The 22476-nt window shown below is 35.1% G+C and overlaps 1 protein-coding gene across 1 annotated transcript; it reads right to left on the reverse strand.

The window, feature by feature from the left end:
* Window positions 1-10881: 10881 nt before the first annotated feature.
* Window positions 10882-21559, reverse strand: LOC113707668 (exonuclease 1). Its single transcript, XM_027229949.2, has 14 exons — window positions 21258-21559; window positions 20425-20544; window positions 18384-18507; window positions 18141-18278; window positions 17757-17966; window positions 17417-17592; window positions 17209-17281; window positions 16048-16171; window positions 15317-15480; window positions 15167-15221; window positions 14428-15089; window positions 14216-14267; window positions 11565-11787; window positions 10882-11483 (listed from the first exon to the last, which is right to left on the reverse strand). The coding sequence occupies exons 1-14, from the start codon at window positions 21416-21418 to the stop codon at window positions 11405-11407; spliced, it is 2361 nt and encodes a 786-aa protein (XP_027085750.2). The 5' UTR covers window positions 21419-21559; the 3' UTR covers window positions 10882-11404.
* Window positions 21560-22476: the final 917 nt, after the last annotated feature.

Consider the following 22476-nt stretch of genomic DNA (forward strand, 5'->3'; position numbering starts at 1 on the left):
TTGATTGGAAATACCTAGCTACTTTCTTTGACAAAAATTAATTTGACCCTCGGTTTTCTTTTCTTTTCTTGTTTTTGGATAAACAAGAAAATTTTATTCATTCATATAAAAATGCACCTACGGAAGCAAATTTCACAGGTGTAATAGAAAGAAGGGATTTCTTTCAAATTTGAGAAGCCAACAACAGATAATATTATAAAACTCAAACAATTTTTTTCAAGTACAGATAAACCCTTGAAGCTCCAATAGATGAGTTACGCATGTCTTGTACAAGCTCCAATGGAAAGTTTAGATTTGACCAAATTGATCCGAGAAATCTCAAATCTAATAAGATTAAAGCACAAATTAAAAAACTCTCACCAAGGAGACAAAGAAGTTCTCACTACGAAAATCCCTGGGGAGAATTAAATTCTCATTGGGAGAATCGTAGAAGAGAAAATTTGTTGAAAATTTTAATTTCAGAAACAAAGAAAAAAAAACCCTAGGGAGAGAAACTAATAGAAAAGGCCGAGAATAAGATATGGAGGAGTTTGCTTGCTGAAGAAACTTTGATGCCAAGAGGGAGAAAATAGGTTTTCTTATCAAAACAAATTCATGAACATATGCGTTTGCAGATCAAAAGTTTTGTTTTTCTTAGAAAATGCTGCACTTAGCGGGGTTTTACACGATTTCTTCTGCATTTTCTTGATATTCTCGAAATATCAGCCAGTTTTATGTTAACGGAAAAACAAAATCTGCAATAGAGATTTAAATAGAAATAGGAAAAAGCTCTACTGAAAATGGGAATAAAATGAAATGGGATAATAGCATGGTATCTTGTTACTAGCACTAAATCCTCTTTGTGAAGCAAATGTGAAGTGTCACTATGACTACCCAAAGTCAAATCAAATTGTTGAACCGCTGCAGGTTTTCGCTTTACCTTGGGCCATGAAAATTACTCTATTTTCCAATATAATACTAGTACAAGTAAAAGAGCCTTTGTTTGTCCTTATTACCTTTTCTTCACTGCATGTCACCCCCTCCCCCCCCCCCCCCCCCCCGGCCAACAAAAAAAGGCAGAGAAAAGGAAAACCTGAATTTTTAGAAAGTAGATAAGAGGATTTGATTCATTAACCTACACCCAAATAAAGTTTTAAAATTCTCTTGATGGCTAACCCAAATTCTACATTTATCTAGTTAATATTAAACCGATTTAGCTAGGTGAGAGGGATGTCACTTTTTATTCCTTTTTAAGTCCCTCTTCTTGTTCCCAAATATTAGCCCATGTGGGGTCTCTTAATGTTATCCGCTCCCCAATATTAGCCCATGAACGGTTCAGTCCAATGGATGCCATCGTTTTCAAGGATGCGGTAGTGAAGGATAAAACAACAAAACTACATAGACTTTCCCAGAATCCAACTTTGGACTTTGATCTGAGCCCACTTTTAGGCCCCTATCAGCCCAAAATCTGTGGTTCCATTCAAACCTGAGAACATAGAGTGTTTGGATTGCAAATTATTTGAGATATTTTTACTGTAGTACTTTTTGTGATGTGATGTATGTGAAATAAAAAGATAATTGGAAAGATAAAAAAAGTGTATTGGAAATTGTAATGGTGATGTAAACAAATATATTTGAGCAAATAATCTCCTGTCCAAACACACTCACCTCTTATATGAATTTCTTCTTGCACTTTTTGTAGGAGAGAGTAGGGGTGTGCAACGAATTCGAATTCGGTAATTCAGAAATTTGAATTTGAAATTTTTCAAAATTTTGAATAGGAATTACCGACCGATTTCGATTTCGATTCCGAATTCAATTCGAAATTCGGTAAATTCCGAATTCATCGAATTCGAAACCTTTTTTCCTTTTTTTTTCTTTTTTATTAGATGTATTGTTATATAATATAAATTTTATATTACATGTATTATAAAACGAAATTGAAATAAAAAATATTATTATAAATATTATAAATATTTTTCGATTTCAGTGCCGAATTCCGAATTACCGATTTCGAAATTTTCGAATTCGGTCGGTAAATCTAAATTTTTCGATTTTGCACACTCCTGGGGGAAAGCATAAAATTGGTTAACGGAAGTTTCGATCGAATTAAATTAAATTTGGTGAATTCGGTGAATTTGATTTTGATTTTATTTCGGTTAAAGAATTTGATTTTGGATTCAAATGTTCAATTTCGATGTTAAACGAAATTTCATATTTTCTATCTATTATATTTATATTTTTAATTTTTAATTTATTATCCCTTGCAATTTATATGTTTTATGTTATATTTTAAAGGATAAAATACAAGGTAACCCCCTATTGTTTCGCTCGAAAAAACACCTTACCCCCTATCATTTAGAAGCCTCTACATAAACACCCTAAATTTCATAACTAAAGTGGAAATGACCTTCCGAACCGATTGAGTTACTGGCAGCATGTCGAATACCCAAAATACCCTCATTTGTAATAGAGAGGGAGAGAGAATCAAGAACTGACTCTCTCTCGTTCATCCTTTGTAAAGAGAAAAGAAATCCTAAAAAGGTGAAATGTGAAATTACGTTTTACATTGTTGGTGAAATATCGTGGATCTGAGTTGAAGACAGCGTGGCTGCATCTGGTCGCGAAGAAGGGAAGGTCATACTGGTGGCTGCATCTGATCGTGAAGCTTGTTCGGCATTTTTTAGGTAAGAATCAGAACTTGTTGTTCGATATTCAGTCCATTTAATGTTTAGTATTTGTATTCTATTTCCACTATATATTAGGGCTTACGTATGTGGTTTCTAACATTTTTATAGTAGGTGGTCCATATGTAGGTGGTTTATCGAAGAAAAATGGGTAAAATGTAAAGTCCTTAACTTTTTTAGCTTTTCTTGAGTACGTTGATCTTTTTTGGAGTGTATATTTGATGTCAGGAGGAAATAATATGTGTCGGGTTTGGATCTGGGGTTGACTACTATATTAGCCATTGCCATTGTTGAAGCAGAAAACTATGACAGTTGGACTTGGTTTTTGAAGGAGCTGATTACTCATATTAGAAGGGACAATGTAGTGCCTTATACCTTCATTTCTGACAGGCAAAACGACCTAGAACATGCTATAGAGGAGCAGTTTTCAGGTGCAGAGCACAGATTTTGCCTTAAGCATCTGTTTGAAAATTTCAAGGCAAAGTTCAAAAACAGTGAACTAAGGGAATTGTTTTGGGCTACTGCATCAAGTATCTCAGCAAAGCAGCACTGTTGCAGTTAGTGACAACAACCCTAATTCTCGGTCCAAAAGATCTAAGAAGAATTAGGATCAAAAATTTATGGATGTTGTTTTTAGGATTTGTGTCGATGTAAACAAGTTGCAATGGCATATATGCTATCTTTTGGTCATGCCATATATAATGGATTAACATGTTTTGTAAGTGATGCAACTTTTTAATCCTTTAATATTATTGGGATTGTTGCTAGTTATCTGTAGTGACATTATTGGCATTATTGCTCTTTTTTTGTAATGCCATATATTAGATTGTGGCTATCATATTATGACTATCCAAATTACTAATCATGAGTAAACAGGTTGTATACCTATTATCTTTCTTTCATTAAGGAATACAAACCATGACAAAAACTGGAATTTTTTCATAAACCAAAATCATTACATTATTTGGTACATCATATGCTGCCACTAACCAAATTACTATTTTTTATAAGCAACAATAACTAGAGATAAACAACAAACGATAAAAGACAAAATCATTATCACTTTCAACATCCCCACCGTGCCTTCAACCGTACTCAATGTCACTCTTGGAGAGACAACTTTCGTCTACTCTTGTTCCTGGACTTTGACTAGTAGATTCATTGCTCATTTCATCCCTTCTTATAGGATTGCACCATGTCCAAAAGAAGCAGGACTCATTTTCACAAACGTAGTACAGCCTAAATTTTATGGATTTGTTCGATTCCACGATCTTGATTTTTGCTCTTTTCTTGTAGAAGCACCGACACTGTTCATACCTAAGATCCGTCAAACCTCCTCCAAAATTTGTAGAAGTGGACATGGCAACTTTCAATTCTCCCTAGGATCTATCAATCCTCTTACATTTTTTGCTCTTAATTCTTCTCGCTTTTTCCTTTCACTCCTTGATGGCTTCAAATGTCTTCTGCCCTAATATGTCACTTCAATATAGCAACTGAAGGGTAGTTTGGGAATGAAACTCAAGGTCTTTCCAAAGGAATCCCCCGTACCCATCACCACTAGGTCGCACTCCCGGTCACAAGTCAATTTTCACTTTAGCTATGAAGTTTAGAGTGTTTATGTGGAGGTTTCTAAACGATAGTTGGAAAATGTGTCTTTTTGTGAAACCACAAGATGGTTCCTTGTATTTTACTCTATTTTAAATCTTATTTTGGATATATACATATATGTACACATGTACACATTGGTCTTTGGTTATTGACTATTTCATCATTATGAATGAATATATTAATACCTCTTTAGTAGCTAAAAACAAAAAATTACATAAGTCAAAGTATTATACATCAAATAATAATAATGTCTAATACTAAACTGCTTATTACATAATATGTGCTTAATTCACATGCATATAAAAATAGATGTGGATACATTGTTCTTCTTTAGAGTTTATGAATGATTACTTTATACATTAATTTACAAAATCGCGTGATATAACTTTTAGATATGAATTGCAAATAGAGATGAAAATGGATGAATTTGTTTAACTAATTTTGAAATCAAATTCTGATTTTAATTCAATTAGTCTTCAATTTGGTAAAAACGAATTCAATTTCGACTTCAGTTGAAAGTTAAGCCAATTTTATTTAACCAATTAATCAATTAACTAATCCATTCTTAACTTTAACTTTATGTTGGATTAGTTTATAGTAAGAATTAATCTTACATATAATTGATAGTGTATAGTATCATGGTTAGGTATATGAGACATGAGTAAAACTTGAATTTTTTTGAGGAAAAAACTAAGCAATTTCAATAATGAAAATGCTGGAAATCGTCCAGCGTTATTTACTTGGCAAATATTGGAGCGGAGCTCTAGAGAATTTCAAATTGGTTGGCTGATCTAGCGTATTGTGCTAAAATATGCACAAATCCAAATTACATCCACAATATGTTGTTTTAGAATGGCTATGTGAATATCCTTAATTACAAATCCTATATTTCTTCAGAGTTGCTAATCAACTTAACACATGAGGAAGCATCTCCTTCCAAGATGAAATTGGGGATCATGAGGACCTCTACCAATGATACCGCCTCTCTTGCTACAAGAGGTTTAGCCGACTCAACATCAACTATACCTTCAATCTTATTAGATAAGCTAGCAATAAACTTTTCCTACACGTACCACTTGATTAATAGCTAAGATAGAAGCATCAAAATTAACCTTGTAGTAGGGAAAAGATGGTCTGGACCAGGTGCAAGGATGCTGCTGAGTTAGTGTTGGTGAAGAGTGAACACTTCCTTCCTAGAAAGTAGCAACATGGTAGTGTGCAATACTAACAATTGACAGAGGGTCTCAGAAAATGCCATTGAAAAGCATCTCATTCATATTATTCTAGATTTCATAGCAGGGAGTACCAAAGAGTTCGCAATCTTCCTTCAACAGAAATCTGTGTATGTCCTTGAGCCACAACTCAACACAAGGCTGACAGCATGAGTAAACTTTCCTCTCAAGATAACAAGAGCCCATATCTGAATTGAGCCAGGACAATTGTAAAAAAGATGGTACAAATCACCATGTGATCCCTTGCAAACAGCATAAAAGAAATCCATTAGGATATTGCATTTCAAGAAATTAGAGAATTATGAGATATATGCCAAAGTAGATGCTTTGTCCTGTTAGGGAGCTCAAGTGACTAGATTTTTCTCCAAACCATATCTTTGCCTAACATTGTACCATTTCGCATCGTCTGACCCGAATCAAGGATATCAGAATCCATTATAGCATGATATCCACTTTTTACTATGAATTTCCCATTTCTTGAATAATGCCAAATCCACCTCTCTTTCATCCTTGTTCTGGCAAGAGGTAAGCTTTTGAATAAACTCAGATACAAATACACTTGTATCCAGGATGCGTAGGAGCCATTTATCAGGCTAAATGTGAATAGAGTCTCTTGACCCAACTCATAATTTACATCCAATGTTCAAAGTCCTTTTTCTTTCTAGCATTCCTCTCCAATTAAAAATGGGCAACGTTTGAGAAATATTTGGCTTTAAGGACACGGTAAAGAAGAGAATTTGGGTTCGTTAGAATCCTCCATACTTGCTTGGCCAACATGGCACAGGTTAATGTCTTCATGTTTCAGAAACCTAGGCTATCATATAGTTTTTTGGAGCACATAACTTGTCCTAGCTTAACCAATGCATTTTGTGCTTTTCTAGAGAATCCCTCTACCACTGGTTGCAAGTCATAGAATGTATATCCTGGATGATACTATCGCGTAAAAGGAAGCACTGCATGGTAGATGTATGGATTGTTCAAACAATCATTTTGAGCAGCACCTCCTTTCCCGCTCGAGATAAATTTTTCTCCTTTGATCTCTGCAAATGATGCCAAATGCGATCCTTGATTGAAGAAAAAAATGTATGATTTTGATTTTCCAATGATCATAGGGAGACCCAAGTATTTGTCATGAGAGTCTACAACTAACATATTTAAAATTTGAGAGATACTAGTTCAAGTGTCCTAGGGAGTATTTGGGCTGAAGGCGATAGCAGACTTATCTAGATTGGTACATCATCTTGATGCTCGTTTGTAGGCTTGAATCATCCTCTAAAAATTAATAGCTTCCTCTAAAGTGGTTTTGCTAAAGAAAAAATTATTATCCACAAGCAAGAGTTGGGCTAAAGACGATAGCAAATTTATCCAAATTAATACATTGTCCTGATGCCCGTTCATAGGTTTGAATCACTCTCTGAAAATTAATAGCTTCCTCCAAAGTGGTATTGCCAAAGAGAAGAGTATCATCTACGAACAAGATATGAGATATCAATGGAGCCTTATAGTTAACAGCAACTCCCTTCAATTTAGCATATTGAGAGGACTCTTGTAAAAGACAAGAGAGTGCTCCCACAAATAATAAATAAATAAGGTGATAAAGGGTTGCCCTGTCTAAGTCTTCTCTGTGGAGTAATGGATCCAAATTCAGCACCATTGAGCATAAAAGAAAATGTGACCGAGGAGAAGCACATATTTATTAATGAGATGAACTTTGTGTCAAAACCATGTGCACTCATGACTCTAAGAAGAAAGTTTTTCTCAACCCTGTCAAAATCCTTGCTCATTAAACCTTCCCTTTCCTACCTTTTAGTTTTGATATCGTGATGAAACTCATAAATAACAAAGCATGTTATCTGTAATTAACCTACCATGAATAAAAGCAGATTGAGGCTCAGAAATGATATGAGGCAGAGTAGACCTAGTTCTATTAGCCAAAACTTTGGATGCTAGATTTTAAATAACATTGCAAAGGCTAATAGGCCTAAATTGAGAGATTTAGCCTAGATTCTTACGTTTTGGAATGAGGACAATATGCATAAAATTGACACTACTACTAAAGCCACCATTATTTAAGAAGGATAAGACAAACTTGGTGATGTCCTACCCTACAACATTCTAATATTTTTGAAAAAAATGGGACTAAAGCTATCAGGACCAGGAGATTTATAAGGGTGTGATTGAGAGACAGCTTTAGATACCTCTTTGCTGTGAAAGTCTTAAGAAATTGTATATTCATCTCTGAAGTCACTTTAGCTCTTATGTGCTCAAGAATAAGTTGCAAATCTCATTCCGACTGATTTGAATGGGAGAAACTTTTTCCAAAATGATCAGTAATGATCACCTCTACAGCATTTGAATTTTTGCTACATCTTCTATCAGGATGTTTAAAGCCCCTAATTGTCTCGTCGTTTGGATGCATGAGCATGGAAGAAGGAAGTATTCCTGTCACCAAATTTATACCAATGCCACTTCGCCCTTTGTTTCCACCTCATGCCTTCCTTGTCAGGAGTTTCTCAAGCGAATGCGCAAGGCTGCCTACTTTGGATTTGGTGGAATCCAAGCTTGTCCGTTGCTGGAAAACATTAATTTTCTTCTTGTTCTGCTCCATTTCCCTTTTAACATTTCCAAATGATGCTTTGCTCCATGCCATTAAACCCAGCTTACAATCTTCAAGGCATTTGTTAACATCCTCACCAAAAATCCATCCTTCTAGGATTACTCAATCACGCTCCTTTGACTTTAACCACATGGCCTAAAGCCTGAAAGGGCAATTTTTCTTCCTTTCAAAGGGATCAGTGGTCCTATCTTTGGTAGTCACCAATATTGGGCGATGATCGAAGACATGGGAAAAGAGATAGTTGATAGTTGACCATGGGAAAATTGAACACCAGGCTTGAATTTGATCAGCACAAGCTCTATCGAGACAGGCTCTACTCGTGTTCAGAGCGATAGGATTGCTGAGCCAAGTATATTTATATCCTTCGAAGCCAAGATCCGAGAGCTCACAATAATTGAGTGCATCACAAAAAGAGCTAATTTGCCATCATGGTCAATTAACAAGTTCCTTGTACTCATCTTAACTTAAAACTTCTTTATAATCCCCAAATCAGAGCCAAGGCAGATGGGAGCAGTTTTTCTATGTTTTAAAACTCAACCGTACATCTTGCCTGAGAGAGGTATTGGGTTCGCCATAAACGCCTGTGATTCTCCATGATTCTATTGTCCCGAAGCTACTCCTGACAATTGCATCGATATGTCACTAGGAAAAACTCAGGGTAGAGACATCAATATCTTTCGCCCAAATGAGGGCTGGACGACCAGAATTGCTGCTGGAATCAACAGAAATACCAAAAAATTAATCTTAGACTTCAATTGATCTACTACTCTACTATTGCATTTTGTTTCACAAAGGAATAAAATTTTGGAAGCTTCTTGTCCGGCTAAATCACAAACTTCACAAACCATCCATGGATTCCCAAGCCCAGAACAATTCCAACTTATGAGATTCATCATGCTCGGCGGTGCTGGCTTTTCATAGGTAGTAGCACTAGTAAGAGGAAGAAATACTTCATTAGCTTCACCAATGAAGTCAAGCTTCTTCATCCACAAGTTTATGGTTTTTGGATGTCAAGTTTCGATCCTTGGATCGTTTCAATTTCCTTTTCCCTGAGGCTTTGGCGGAAATGGATCCTGTGGGAGAGACTCATGTTGAAGAATTCGGTTTCCTTTTCCAAACTCCCCATTTCGGTCCTTCAATTTGTAAAGGAACTAAGATCACAAATTGGCTCTCAATATGAATTTGGGCATTTCTGCTTCCCTTATCAGTTACAATAACTTCAATGGGAGTATTCTCAGCCTATGTCGGAGACAATTCTGCCAAACTAGACTCCTTATCTTTACTTACCAAACATATTTCCGGATGAATCCCACTATTGTCAGTTTGAGTTGTAATTTGTTTGTATTAATCCCACTATCGTAAGTCCTTGTAATCTTATTTTAAAAAAGAAAAAAGTGACCCAATATTGACTAAAATTCAGAATAGCAATAACTGCAAATGGATCTTGATTTTTGGGACTCCAAATTACCAAATAAAATTGGGTTTCAAATCCAAAACTAATACCATAAGCTTAAACTCTCTTGGTGGACATAAATAATTTGTGTGATATTTTACCATTTGTTTTATCATTTACCTTGACTTTTATAAGATTACATAAAAAGTTCTGTGATATGCCATGTTTTTTAGTAGATTTCACGAGATTTTTATATATAGAGTTCACGCATATTAAATCTATTGTAGATGATGACACTGATATATATCTAAAATTTCAAAATTACAAATCCAATGTGTCCCGTCAAGGATCACGTTAGTCATTTTGAAGTAATCATTAACCTGCTGTAACATGAAAAAGCAATCATTTTTCTTTCACTGACCAAATTTTAACAATATGTTATTAAACTCGGATTGGATGGTGACTCAACTAAACTATTGGGTTGGGGTCAACTAGTCGGATAGGTCAGACCGTTCTCAAAAATCCACTAACGTCAGCATGATATCATAATTATTTTATATTTTTATAAGTTTCAGTAATATTGATATCATAATTATTATATTTGATCAATCATAGAAAATGTTCCAAAAATATTAGACTTGCAATCAAATATACATCTAATAATTATATATAAAAAAATGTAAGTTCACAGCTAAAATATGTCCATTCACTAAAACTACTTGTAAAACTAAATTAAAACAAATTAATGCAAGTTGGAATCACTTATTCTAAATTGATAAAATCATAGGGACGAAAACATGTTGATTTAGAAATCATTCAAGAAAACAAGTAATTTTGGTACTTACACTAAGTGGGTGACGTTTCTTATTCCTATTAATAAATGAATGTGTTACAATTTCAGTAACTTAAATTATGTTTGGAAAAAATAAGAAAGAAAAATTTGAGAACCGGATCAACCCGTTGAATCGAGTTACTAATTTAATCGAATTTTTACGATTTTGATTGATTTTTGACCAAAACAATTTTATGCTACAAATCATCTCGAAAAGAAGACCGGTTCATGATCGAAGCAGTCGGTCCGATCCGGTCCGGATCTAATAACACTGATTTTTAATAACAACAATGATCGTTAGATTAACACACAATACTGTAGATAACAATCGTAAGACGAGTTTGATGCTGAACAGCAGCGTTTTGTGCCATCTCCAAGCTTATTGAGACAGCCACATAACCAAGTACCTCAAACCTGTACTTAACAACATCAAATTCGAGCACTAATTGTTAAAATTCCAGCTGCAAAAGGGGCCTCAAGGCCTTTTGAAGAAAACTTCTGATGCGGAGAAAGGTACACTTTCAACTCAAAAATTGAATAACAAGCAGGAATCTTCTCTTCCCACAAAAAGGAAGGGGATTGTAGTCTTGTATGGTACAAATATTCCACAGTAACAAGAAGTGGCCCAGAACGTCAAAACTTTCTGGCCATGAAAAATCCAATGTTAAATCATTATAATCATCATGATACAAAGATAACTACTGGCTAAACCATATCGCTATAGCCACATGCACCATAAACATCAGAACAAGAAATGGTAGTGATTGTTACAAGGGAAATGTCAAGGGGACCACCATTCAGTCAGGCGCTGAAAACACAAATTCTTGCAAAAGATGTCCCGGATCAATACCTGTCAGGGGCAACAACATTTGGAGCATGGCAAACAATAATATGTGATGGCAAGATCAACCCCAAGATCAGCTAAAAGATCCTACAGTCCCATCACACTCACTTATAAGCATTGTTGATCAAGCACCTTAGCACTAGCTGGAACTGACTGGAGAAGCACAGGAAGTCATCCAGGGATCAACTTTGGATACAATGTAACATCCATGCTCAGAGTCTACGGGAAGTTGATGATGTCTTCTTACTTGGTGCATATGCAAATTTACTGAGATCCATGTTGCTGGACGACCTTTACATAAGAGGTAAGACTAGGTCAATCCAAAAACTCGGATTGGCTAGAAATTACACCATAAACCAATGCTATGGTTACCTGGTTCTACATGTGTTCTTTACATCTTTAAGGGGTGCGCGGAGACCACTTGCACGAGAACCATTTGACGTGAATTTAAATGATGATATGACTGAGGCAAATTTTTCCATTGACTTCTCTGCTATATCAGAATAATGTCCTAAGTGAGAGATATTACACCCAAATTTTCCTTCTTGAGCGTTTGTGTCTCTAGTTGTGTCACCAACCATGGAAGTATCATCACCTGACACAGATAAACAAATTATGTCTCTACTAAAATGTCCTCTTCTCTAGATTGCTACAAAGTAATCATACACCTTTGTGCAATTGGAAAAGTAAATTTACATTTATAGAACAGATAGTCCCAGTCCTAAATCTTTCAAACTATTTGATAATACCAGTGCAATAGAACCAGTTACTACAGTTGAAAGTTCTATCACAAGATTCCATCTTTCAAAAAATTGCAGACTAGCCGAATAATCGTTTTAAGTTATGTACATATGGAGTTCTTCCAGGAAAAAAGAAAGACCCAACAAGGCCACAGAGTTTATCATCCCTGATCAACTATAAAAGAATTGTTTGAATGCCAAATAAGGCACTGATTGGGTTGCTATTGATAATTTGTGTTTATGTTAATGCTTCAACAAGTTGGTGGCCTAGCTCTTATCCTGGTCATAATTATTGGCATCAAGATGGCTAACAACCAAAGAACAAACATGGTGTACAAGACAAGCATTGTAAAAATACCTTAAAAGCACATTTACTGTCCATCTTTAGACAAGTACATGATGTGATATTGTCCTAAGCCAAGATAAACCACATAGAATTCTATCTAAAAGCTTGGACTAAGAAGACCATAATAGCCCAAATTTGTTTATCAGAAATTAAAAGTGTCCTTACTAGTAGCTTGGTGTTGAACAATTTTGGGCAATGGTCAAGACTCCCAATTACTAGAGCTACAATACATGCCTGAGGTGTTAAACCCCTGATCAGTTGGTAGGGAGACGTAAGTACATGTTTGCAAACTATGAAGTCTGGGATGCCCCTGAAGAAGGAAGACATCAAATCCCCTTTAGCCTTAATGGACATCGATCTTTGTGGAAACTGTTGGTCATTTAATACCCTTTTGACATGCTCAAGAATATCCTAATAAAACCTAAAATTAGAAACTTGTTAGGTACTAAGTAATCATTTAGGAGCCTTCGATGAACTTGCTAGACTGCTAACAATTTACTGAGAATTATCTAAAGCAGAGAAAGTTTCAATTAATAAAACACAGCACAAGGTATGCTCCATTGATACATGTTATGGGACAGAAACTATATGGCCAGTATACACAACAGCTTCATCTCAGCATGTGGTCAGGAAAATTCCAACATGAATATGAATCTTACAAATTAGTAGTGATTAGTATTAAACTTTCTTTTTTGGTATGCTTATCAGAAAAAAACAAATTGTATATGCTTCTATATTAACCTAAAATTAAAAAATTTTCAACAACCTAAGCATTTTTATCCCATGCATTATCTCAAAAGTGGTGTAATATCTTTAGCTGCTCATCCACTTCATATCTACCCTCATATCAATTTCACTCCTAAAAGAAGCATTCCTTCACATAACAACAAAAAATGTTGTTAAAGAGTTGTTTTCCCAGACCCACAATAATAATTCTATACGTCCAAACTTTTTCTAGATATCAAACTTCCGTCTGAACAATGTAAGTAAAGCCTATATTCCCTATTAGCCTTTCCTATTAAAGTATGTCAAATCAACCGTAAAATCCACAAACTTTCAACTGTCCTGCAACTATACAGATGCAACCTGGTATTTTCTTCAGTCGAAAGAGTAAAGGTTTGTCTATAATGAAGTAAAACCAATGAACTGAACCTATTAACAAATTCATCGACATCCCTTGTGTTACCAAAGTCTACCAGTGTCTACAGATGAGACCAGAGGTAACAAGCCATAGGATGAAATGTATCTGGTCCATTTAGTCCAAAGAAAGTGGAACCCATTGTCACATGCACTTCTAATCAGGATGAGTGAGCCAGATTCAAAGGTCATTACATCTATTCCAACACCCAAGAGTAGGTTGCTGACAGGGCCGTAAACAGTCTACAAGAACTAATATGGCAGTATATTAACATAGCAGCAGAGTGGAAGAGCCTAACAAACAAACATGTTGCCAAATCTTGTGCATTTGAAGAAAAAAGTTAATGGAAGGACAAACAGATATCAGTAGCAAACACACAGAACAAGATGGGAAAAAGAAGTGAATTCTAAATAACTTTAGTACTGCTGCCAAATCTTGTGCATTTGAAGAAAAAAATTAATGCAACCACGAATAGATACAGTAACTAACACACAGAAAAAGATGGGAAAAAGAAGTCATTAAATTACTTTAGTACCGTTTTAGTAGCTCCATATGAAGCTTTTTGCAATTGAAATGAAGTATACCAGTACACGCTATTTAAGACTTGCTAAATGAGATAGTCCAAAAATCAAAATACAATTTGACTAATCAGAGTAGTCAATAATCTCAGTAACCTCATTATGCCCAAGTTTTTTAACCAGACAACAAAAGAAAATAATTTGCTGCAAAATAATGCATTTCAACCCAGAAAAAGAACCTACTGACAATTCAAGAAGACCAAGCTGAGATATATACATACTTTGCATTGGAACAGCTGGACCCTTCAGCATATCATTTCCCCTGGCATCTTCCTAAAATCATGCAAACCAAAAATATTAAAGCCGATTTTATTTCCTTTTTCTTTACTCAAAGAGAAGATTAGAACAAGACAAAGTAGTCAACCTAAAAGATCTGATATTGAGATCAAAATATTAATAAGGTACCATCTGAGTTTGAGTGAAAAGAACTTACTCTTGCATTTTCAATATTAGTGATCTTTCTTTTCTTTCTTGAATCTTCCAGAAAACTCTTAGTTAAAGAAATGTCAGGAATTGAATATTCATCTGTGTCAGTAGCTATCTGATCGTCTACCTTCAGCTTTTCATACTTGTTTAATGAACTATGCTGAAAACAGAAACTTCTCCCAGTTGCATTTCCCTGATCTGTGGTTGCTCTAACTTCAATCTCATCCAAGACATATATATTGTTATCATGAGGAGCATTAGATTCCTTGACTAATGGCTTTTCACTCTTGTCACATGGACCTCTTTCCCTTATGGATTTGTGTTTAAAATAAGAACTTCGAACAATCACATTTTTGCTCATTACGCTTATTTTTTTCTCACTGCTTTCTGAGCCAAGCATATTTGCACAACTGCCAGCAGGAATCCCACATTTATTACTAGCTGCTTCAGCTCTATCTTTCTTTTTAACCTGATTTGTTTCCTTCACATCCTTGTGCAGAAAATAGGAACTCCTCACAATCGTTTTTGTATTTTCTGTTCTCAATTTGCTCTGATTTTGGTCTGAGGTGCTTTCCTTATGCAATGCACTACAAGGTTTGCAGACTGAATGTTGTACCATAGCAGGTTGTGCTCCTTTGTCCTCTTGAGTGTCTTCTGATTCATCTACTCCTGTTTCATGTAGAACTTTCAGACATTACTTCATCTAACAGGAAGTTGAAGTGCTGAAAGGAGACACCTATACTTACCATGATGCCATGATTCCAATAATTCAGAAGCCTTATTAGCGGCGGTACAGTCCACCTAAAGGTAGGTTCATACTAGCATTAAATAAGAGTTCAAATAGCTATATCAAAAGTGAAAAACAATTGAATCGATGTAGACACCAATTTACTTACTGACTCTGGCAACATTGTGGTCAATGTCATCAATCTTCGAGATTCAGCATCTGCTTCAATCGTCCTTGTCGTACTAAAAATTCCATTCTCTGGATTTGGACGCTTAAGCATAGGTGTAAGTCGTGGGGCTATATATTTCCTCTTTGCTTCAACAGAAGCAAAACCTTTATGTGTTAAGTCAAACAGAGACTGTGATCAATAGGGTGGTAACATACTAGTAAATTTTTAAACAGGGAGAGCTTGATGTGATGAACATCATCCAAAATGAGTAAAAGAGAACTTGTTCCTGCAATTAGCATCCAAAATGGCAGGAGAAGTGACGTTCCCATGGAGGAAAATTAGTTATCACCAAAATCTCAAACTTAAACGAGGTATAAATTTACCAAAGGATTATGCCTTTTCCACATACCTGACTCTGCAAATGTTTTCAGAAGCATGGGCTTTTTAGGGATCTCTTCCAAGGAAGAGAAGGGAAATTTTAATTCTACACTGTAGGCCCATTAAGTGTGTAATGCATCACTAGTTTAGTATTCATAAATGTGGTGCAATGCTGCTAGTAAGTTTGAATGTAACAGATCATTCATAGACTCTACAGCACATATGAAAGAGGATGCATGACAACAAACTACTAGGAGATGCAAGTACTCTGGTACAAGCATTCAGGAGTTAGAAAATTTCATTGCTAACAATAATGAAGAATGTAAAGCTAAACAAAGGTGCAAAATGGATACAGAAATAGTTAGTCAGGAGATTCTTTTGTGCAGGCAGATCAAGCTTTTTACTTTCACCTTCAGGTTTGAAATTCTTTAGCTGGTAAGATTCATTGACTGCCAATTCGGCACCACCATGCTCATGCTGTCAATGAAAAGATGAAGAAAGCATCACAAAACTTAATCAGTTAACGAAAAAGTAAGCTGATAAGCAAACGTGCAAAAAGTCAATATTTATGAGAAAGTTCCAAAGTAAAGATTACCAATCTAGATTTGGAACATCTCTCATTATCAACAGAACCAAGTAATACTATTTGACTAGCAAGACTAATGAAAAATAAAAAGTGGTGAAGGGAGTACAAGTCTGATTATGAAATCAGATTTTTCAAACCATCTCCCTTCACTACAATCAAGGACATAGTGTCTAACATTTCGGAAGTCATAGTGGAGATCTCTCTTGTGAATCATCGTTCATAATTTGTTCAAATATTGTCACTAGCTACTAGTCAGGACTAGGCTAAGTACATACTGGAAAGGGAAGCAAGAATGTGAGGAAAATACCACCAACACTTTGATCATTCAAGGGTAAAACCCAGTTCAGAGGATTAGCCAAACAACAATTTGAAGTTTCAACCATAGATAAAATATGCTTACAACTAAAGTAAGCTCATAAACTAAAGTCTGATATTCTGCCAAGTACATTTAAGGTCTTATGACTTTTCCAGAAAGTACCAATGTGTTATCATGTTCAAATAGTCAATAGTTGGGAACAAGCACAGCCAACTTCAGATAATAAAAAAAAAATGCAAGAAACGTAGCTCCCACCATGCAAAACTTAACCTCAATAATAGACTATAACCTTGAGGCAAAGCAACAAAGAGAAAGTAAGCCATATGTGGTTTATGATATTTCCCATGTATCCGATGAGGGACAGCACTTTCAAGTCAAAAACAACATTAACCAGTAATGTAACTGCTACCCAGGCACATTAGTGACAGAGAAAATCATAGGGATCTTTCCAAGAAGGGACAAGGACAAGATGACCTCATTGTCCACATGGAAACATATTATAAGTAAGCAAAGCAGTAAGAACTTCATTTACTTATAAAATTAGGAAAACAAAAACTTCCTATAACTATATGTGAGGAAGCCAACCAGTTATCAAAAGAATCATCCATATACCTCAAATGGCATTTTTGTAAAAGGATCAATGTCACCTTTTGCTATCCCTTTAGCTACATCGTTAGAAATCGATGTGTCTGTGGTTAAGGTGTGACTCACCAAATATCAAAAGTAAATGAAATATAGAAATGTAAGATAGAGATATCTCAAGCACATAGACTTGATACTTGAGAAATACACAAGAAAGATAAAGATTATTCAAGGATATGGACCTAAGAAATCTAAACTGGCATCAAAACTATTTGGTGGCTCAGACAAATGTATTATCTCTTCAGTAAGAGGATCATAAACTCTTTGATGCTGGAAAGTTAGCATCGCCTTCCTGAAAGATTCTTCATAAAGAGGAGAAACCGCAGCACTATTATACTTCAAGTGCTTTAGTACCTGGGATAAGTAAAAAGAAAAGAAATTTTATTTAGTGCAAGCAACAGAAAATAGAGGACTAGCATATTTGCAAAGTTAAGACGCTTTGGCGCTTGCTTCCTGAAGTGAATAAAATACACTCTACTAAATGCTTGCTCTCCAACTAGCTTCAACAATGAGACTACCTTGTCGTAACTTTTGAACTTTTTCATCAGTGTATGAGCTTTCTTCAGACCCATTCCAGGCAAGGACTGCAGATAGTCACATCCACTCAATATGCACATCTCAAGAAGCATCTGCTTGGTAAACCCTATCAAATTTAAATCCTTGTTTTGTTGTAGCAGGGAAGTGCGAAATTCAACACCTTGTCCAAACTTGTCCATTTTATAGATGATCTGGATTTGGCAATGGATCAGACCACACATGTTAATCACATGATATCGTGGAAGGACACATTTTTTTTCATGTATCAAAATTAATCAAGCTCAATATAGAACAGATTGCATCAACTAGGGAATGTGTCTACACTCTGGGGAAGTCATATTTGGCAACATTAGCAACGAACTTACTCTGGGACAACCAAAGGCAATTAAATCTGAGTCCTCAGTTATAACCGCATCAACCTGTTTGCTGACTGCCAAAAAGGTCATTTGAGCATCTGCTTCATATGGAGCCACGACATAGCATACATTTTCCTGTTTCAAAACCTTTGGTACACAAACATTAGAAAGAAGCAGTAGTGAATGGGAAAGACATTAAGCACTACTTTGCCAAACCATGTGGTTTATTGTCACAAGAATGCACATCTCTACCTGAATTAGGTCATATGCAATTGAGGGTGAGATGTCAACAGCTTTTTGATAGCATTCATAAGCAGCAGCCGGATTACCATTCGATTCATGCTCAATGGCACGAGAAAGGTTTTCCCTTCTTGATCTGTGGTACAACATTGAACAAATCTCAACTTCATTTTCTGTTTTTGTTCTATCTTTGCTATGAACAAATACAGATTATGGCTTTTGCGCTGAACTAGTCAGTCTTAACCTTATCTTTTATCAGCTATTATCATTTTTTTTTGTCTGCATTCCATCCCTGTGCATGTTTCTGACATTGAGATACCCATGATGGACATATTTTTTCACTGACAAGCCTAATGAATCTCATGATGATGTGTAACAAACTCTTTTTCTATTAACTCTAAATACAAGAATAGAAATCAAGAAAAAAATAGTTTTATATTTTTGCTAACAACCACGTTGTTCTAAGTTGCCATAAGACAGCTATGTGTTATTCTCCTTCCAGGAGACAAAATGAAGGACAAGGTTCATCTACTTTAACAGAAACAACTGCTTACACCCATCAGTCAGATATATCAAGTATGAAATCTGTCTAGTAGAGTTTTCAAAAATTCATTATTCATCAGAAATACAATCAAGAAACTCTTTTTCCTATTTTCCTTAATTACATTTTGAAGGAAAAAGCATAGTGCTCTTACAGGGGATGTTTTCATAGCTATTGTGAATAACAACTACTGGATAATATTAGATGTATTATCAAAATCATTACACAAGAAACTTTAAGTAACTGAGAAAGTTGATATATTGTTAATTGACCTAACATTTGTTCATAAATTGGAAAACTGCTTTACTGTTAGAGTTACAGTGTATAAACTTTTACCGTTACCCATCTTTTACTAGAGTTTAAATATATTAACACTAATTAATAAGTCAAAGTTCAAAAGATTCGAGCACTTGCACTTGAAATAAAACAACAGTGACAAACATACAATCAGTCAGCAGTAAACTAATTTTTTTTTTTTGCAAAGCATGTGATTTATATTGTAGAGTCCAACTTGTATAACAGGAGAATCTCGTATGTTGTTAAGTGGTCTTAACTTTATGAGGGCTTAAAGAAATTTAAAAAGATCTACAGAGACCTAGGTGGGTTGGTTCCTTCATCTGTTTAGCATTGATGAAGTGTAATGAAGACATCAGCCATTGCAAATGAAGCACAAGTATTTTCAAATGAACATACTTTCCAACATCTTACAAAATATAGCATTTTCCATTTTAAGTCAAGAAAAGAGCCCCGATAAAGAAAGACCAAAACTAACACATAAAACCCAGCTAGCCATGTCCAAGTCGGTAGCTTTGCTCAAAACTAACACATAAAACCCAGCTAACCATGTCCAAGTCGGTAGCTTGGCTCTAAGTAATTAACTTCTCTGACTAGTGCATGACGGAAAAAGGAACACGTATTATACTGTGTTGAATGGTGAGGTTATAACATATAGAACAATGTGACAGTAAATTAGAAAAGGTACAAATATAACAAATAAAGTAGTTTTTTAACTTATCTTTGAGATGGAAATGCAACTACATAGGTACTGTATCCTTCAACTGAAAGGAGGCAGGTAAGGCAATTTCTCCTTTTCATTAGTGGAGATTAGCATGGAGCGGAGGTAGAAGTGGAAGATTTGAGTAGGCATAAGGTTACATGAGGGGATGGGAGCATTTGAAAAGAAGAGAAGGTACAGAAATCACAGATGAGAAATGAGATCACATGCTCAGTGAAATTCCTTCAGGCATTCTCTGAAGATGACTTGATCAGTTATCATGCACCAAAAAACATTTACAGGTGAAAACATGGCTACACTAAATTTTTAGCCTTTATTTACAATGAGATTTATCAGCAGTGCACTTGTCCACATCTACACACTTATCCAAAACAATCTGCTTGCATCAATATTCTGTACCAGCACAAATGTCTTTTCGGCTGAACAGACAAAGCTCATGCAACTTTAATCATAATAAACTATATAACAGAAGCTGACAATTCTTCAAGATACAATACCTTGCACGCTTGTTCTCTTGCTCACTTTTCATCGGTAGAGGACCTCCATCAAACACAAGTATGGGTTTCACACCATAATGTCGAAGCATATTCACTCTGTGCATGCAATACTCGATATGCCTGCAAATTTAACAGATACCTTCAGAGTTCTATTACCAATGGAAAAAAAAAAAAAATTCACTTTCTTGTTGTAGATTAAGTATGACAAACTACAGAATTCCCAACACTTCTAAAAATGTAATTCAGGAAAAAGTGTAACAATTATGGTAGGGAAAATGGCTGCGAAAGATTTCTCCTCTCTAAACTATACAATGCTCCTGAATTCAATGTTTTCACCTGTACTTAGCAGTCCTAACTATATTACGTGAAGCACACAATTCATCTCTTTTTCCTTTTTCAATTCTTCAGTAATTACAGCTTCAATTCCAACTTGCCAATAAACAGATAAATTGCACAAATGGGCATTTCATCACGCATAAGAACTGCAAAAAATCATATATCAATCCAGACAAAAGAAATAAAAATCCCAAAACAGGGGTTTTTCACCATCTAAAAGCCCATTTAATTCACATTCAATTCGCACACCAATACAAAAATAATCAATTCAAGCCATTAATCAACAAGAAACATTAATATGTTAGGAAAAAATGTAAGAAAAAGGCGCCCTTTTGTTGGCATTAGTCAAAAAACCAACAGCGACATTTTCATAAGCTAAAAATTTAATTTTTCCAAACCCTTTCAAGCCCTCAAAAGAACCCACAAAAGAAAAGAAAATGCATAAATAAATAAGCAAAATGATTGAACAATCATGTGTTCACATAGAAGACGAATACTTGGTGGTGGGCAGGCCTTTGCAGAGCTCTTTGCTGCAAGAAAGAGCCCCTTTGTGAAGCCATGAATAGGTGTCAACAGCAACGCAGCAGTCCTTCAAATCTTTTATGTGTATTGGCATCATTATTGATTTCAAGAGGGGCAATAGGCCTTGGATACCCATTTCTTCTTCCCTCTTTTTGCTTATAATCTAGTTCAAGATTCTATTGTTGCTGCTGTTTTAGGGGTCCTGGAAATGGGGTTTGAGCTGAAATGAGATTTTAGGGCTCTATTCTTGGAGGACTAAGCAAGGGGCTTTGGGAGGAAGGGGGGTGATTGATGGGACGTTATGGAGGGAGGAGTGGCGGGAAATTTTTGTGGAAAATTTGAGCTCCCCTGGGGGGCAAAACGGGGAAATCAAAGTATAGTTGGGAGAAAAATGGATAGGGATAATTTCAGAAACCTCCCTTGAGGTTTCTAATAATTTCACTAGCCTCCCCTAAAGTTTATAAAATTATACATACCTCCTTTGAGGTTAAGGTTTTATTAAAAAAATTAGTCTAATTAAAAAAAATAACATTAAAAAAATACTTTAAGGAGAGATAAAACTTTTATTCCATAATTACCCAAAGGAAACATGTCAAACTCCTTACTCTTCATATTTTCTTATTCTATCACTTTTTTGCACCACGTTTTTAGTTCGATTTTTCTCCAATTAAACTTTTCACTTATTAGAATAATATAAGAGCAAAATTAAGTAGTTTCTACTCAAAATAAAGCTTAAATAATAGAGTTGGCTTGCAACTTATACATCAAAATATACTACAAATTTAACCCTATCACATGGGATTGCTTGGGATTATAATTTAGATTGACATTTCTTATGCCCATTTATACTCATAGCGTCAAAAAGGGACTATTCCTATAATTTATGACAAAAATAAATTCATTGGAAACCTAAAAACAAGCACCATTTTTAACACTAGTAATCTTTCTAATTTATCTTCTTAGCTTGCCTCCCCTTGAAGCATTTCACATTATTTATCATAAAATACTATTTTGTTTTTTGGTAAATGTCACCTAAAGATTTAGCATTTGTACAACCAATTCATATTACTGGTATGATCTAAATATGTTAGTGTAAAAAAATAAATTGTAAACTAATAGTGTATGAAAAACATATTCATCTATATATAGTACAATAAGAGTAAATTATAAACTATTTATGAATAATGAGTTGGG

Source organism: Coffea arabica, chromosome 9e (assembly GCF_036785885.1).
Source record: "Coffea arabica cultivar ET-39 chromosome 9e, Coffea Arabica ET-39 HiFi, whole genome shotgun sequence".
NCBI lineage: Eukaryota > Viridiplantae > Streptophyta > Magnoliopsida > Gentianales > Rubiaceae > Coffea > Coffea arabica.

What these genes read in the sequence shown, in the direction of transcription:
- LOC113707668 (XM_027229949.2), bottom strand. Translation starts at nt 21,418, where the DNA reads ATGGGTATCCAAGGCCTATTGCCCCTCTTGAAATCAATAATGATGCCA. An exon ending in CAAGAGAACAAGCGTGCAAG is followed by an intron (nt 18,508 to 20,424) that starts GTATTGTATCTT and finishes GTTGTACCACAG; the next exon opens with ATCAAGAAGGGAAAACCTTT. An exon ending in TCTCCTGACTAACTATTTCT is followed by an intron (nt 15,481 to 16,047) that starts GTATCCATTTTG and finishes TAACACATAAAG; the next exon opens with GTTTTGCTTCTGTTGAAGCA.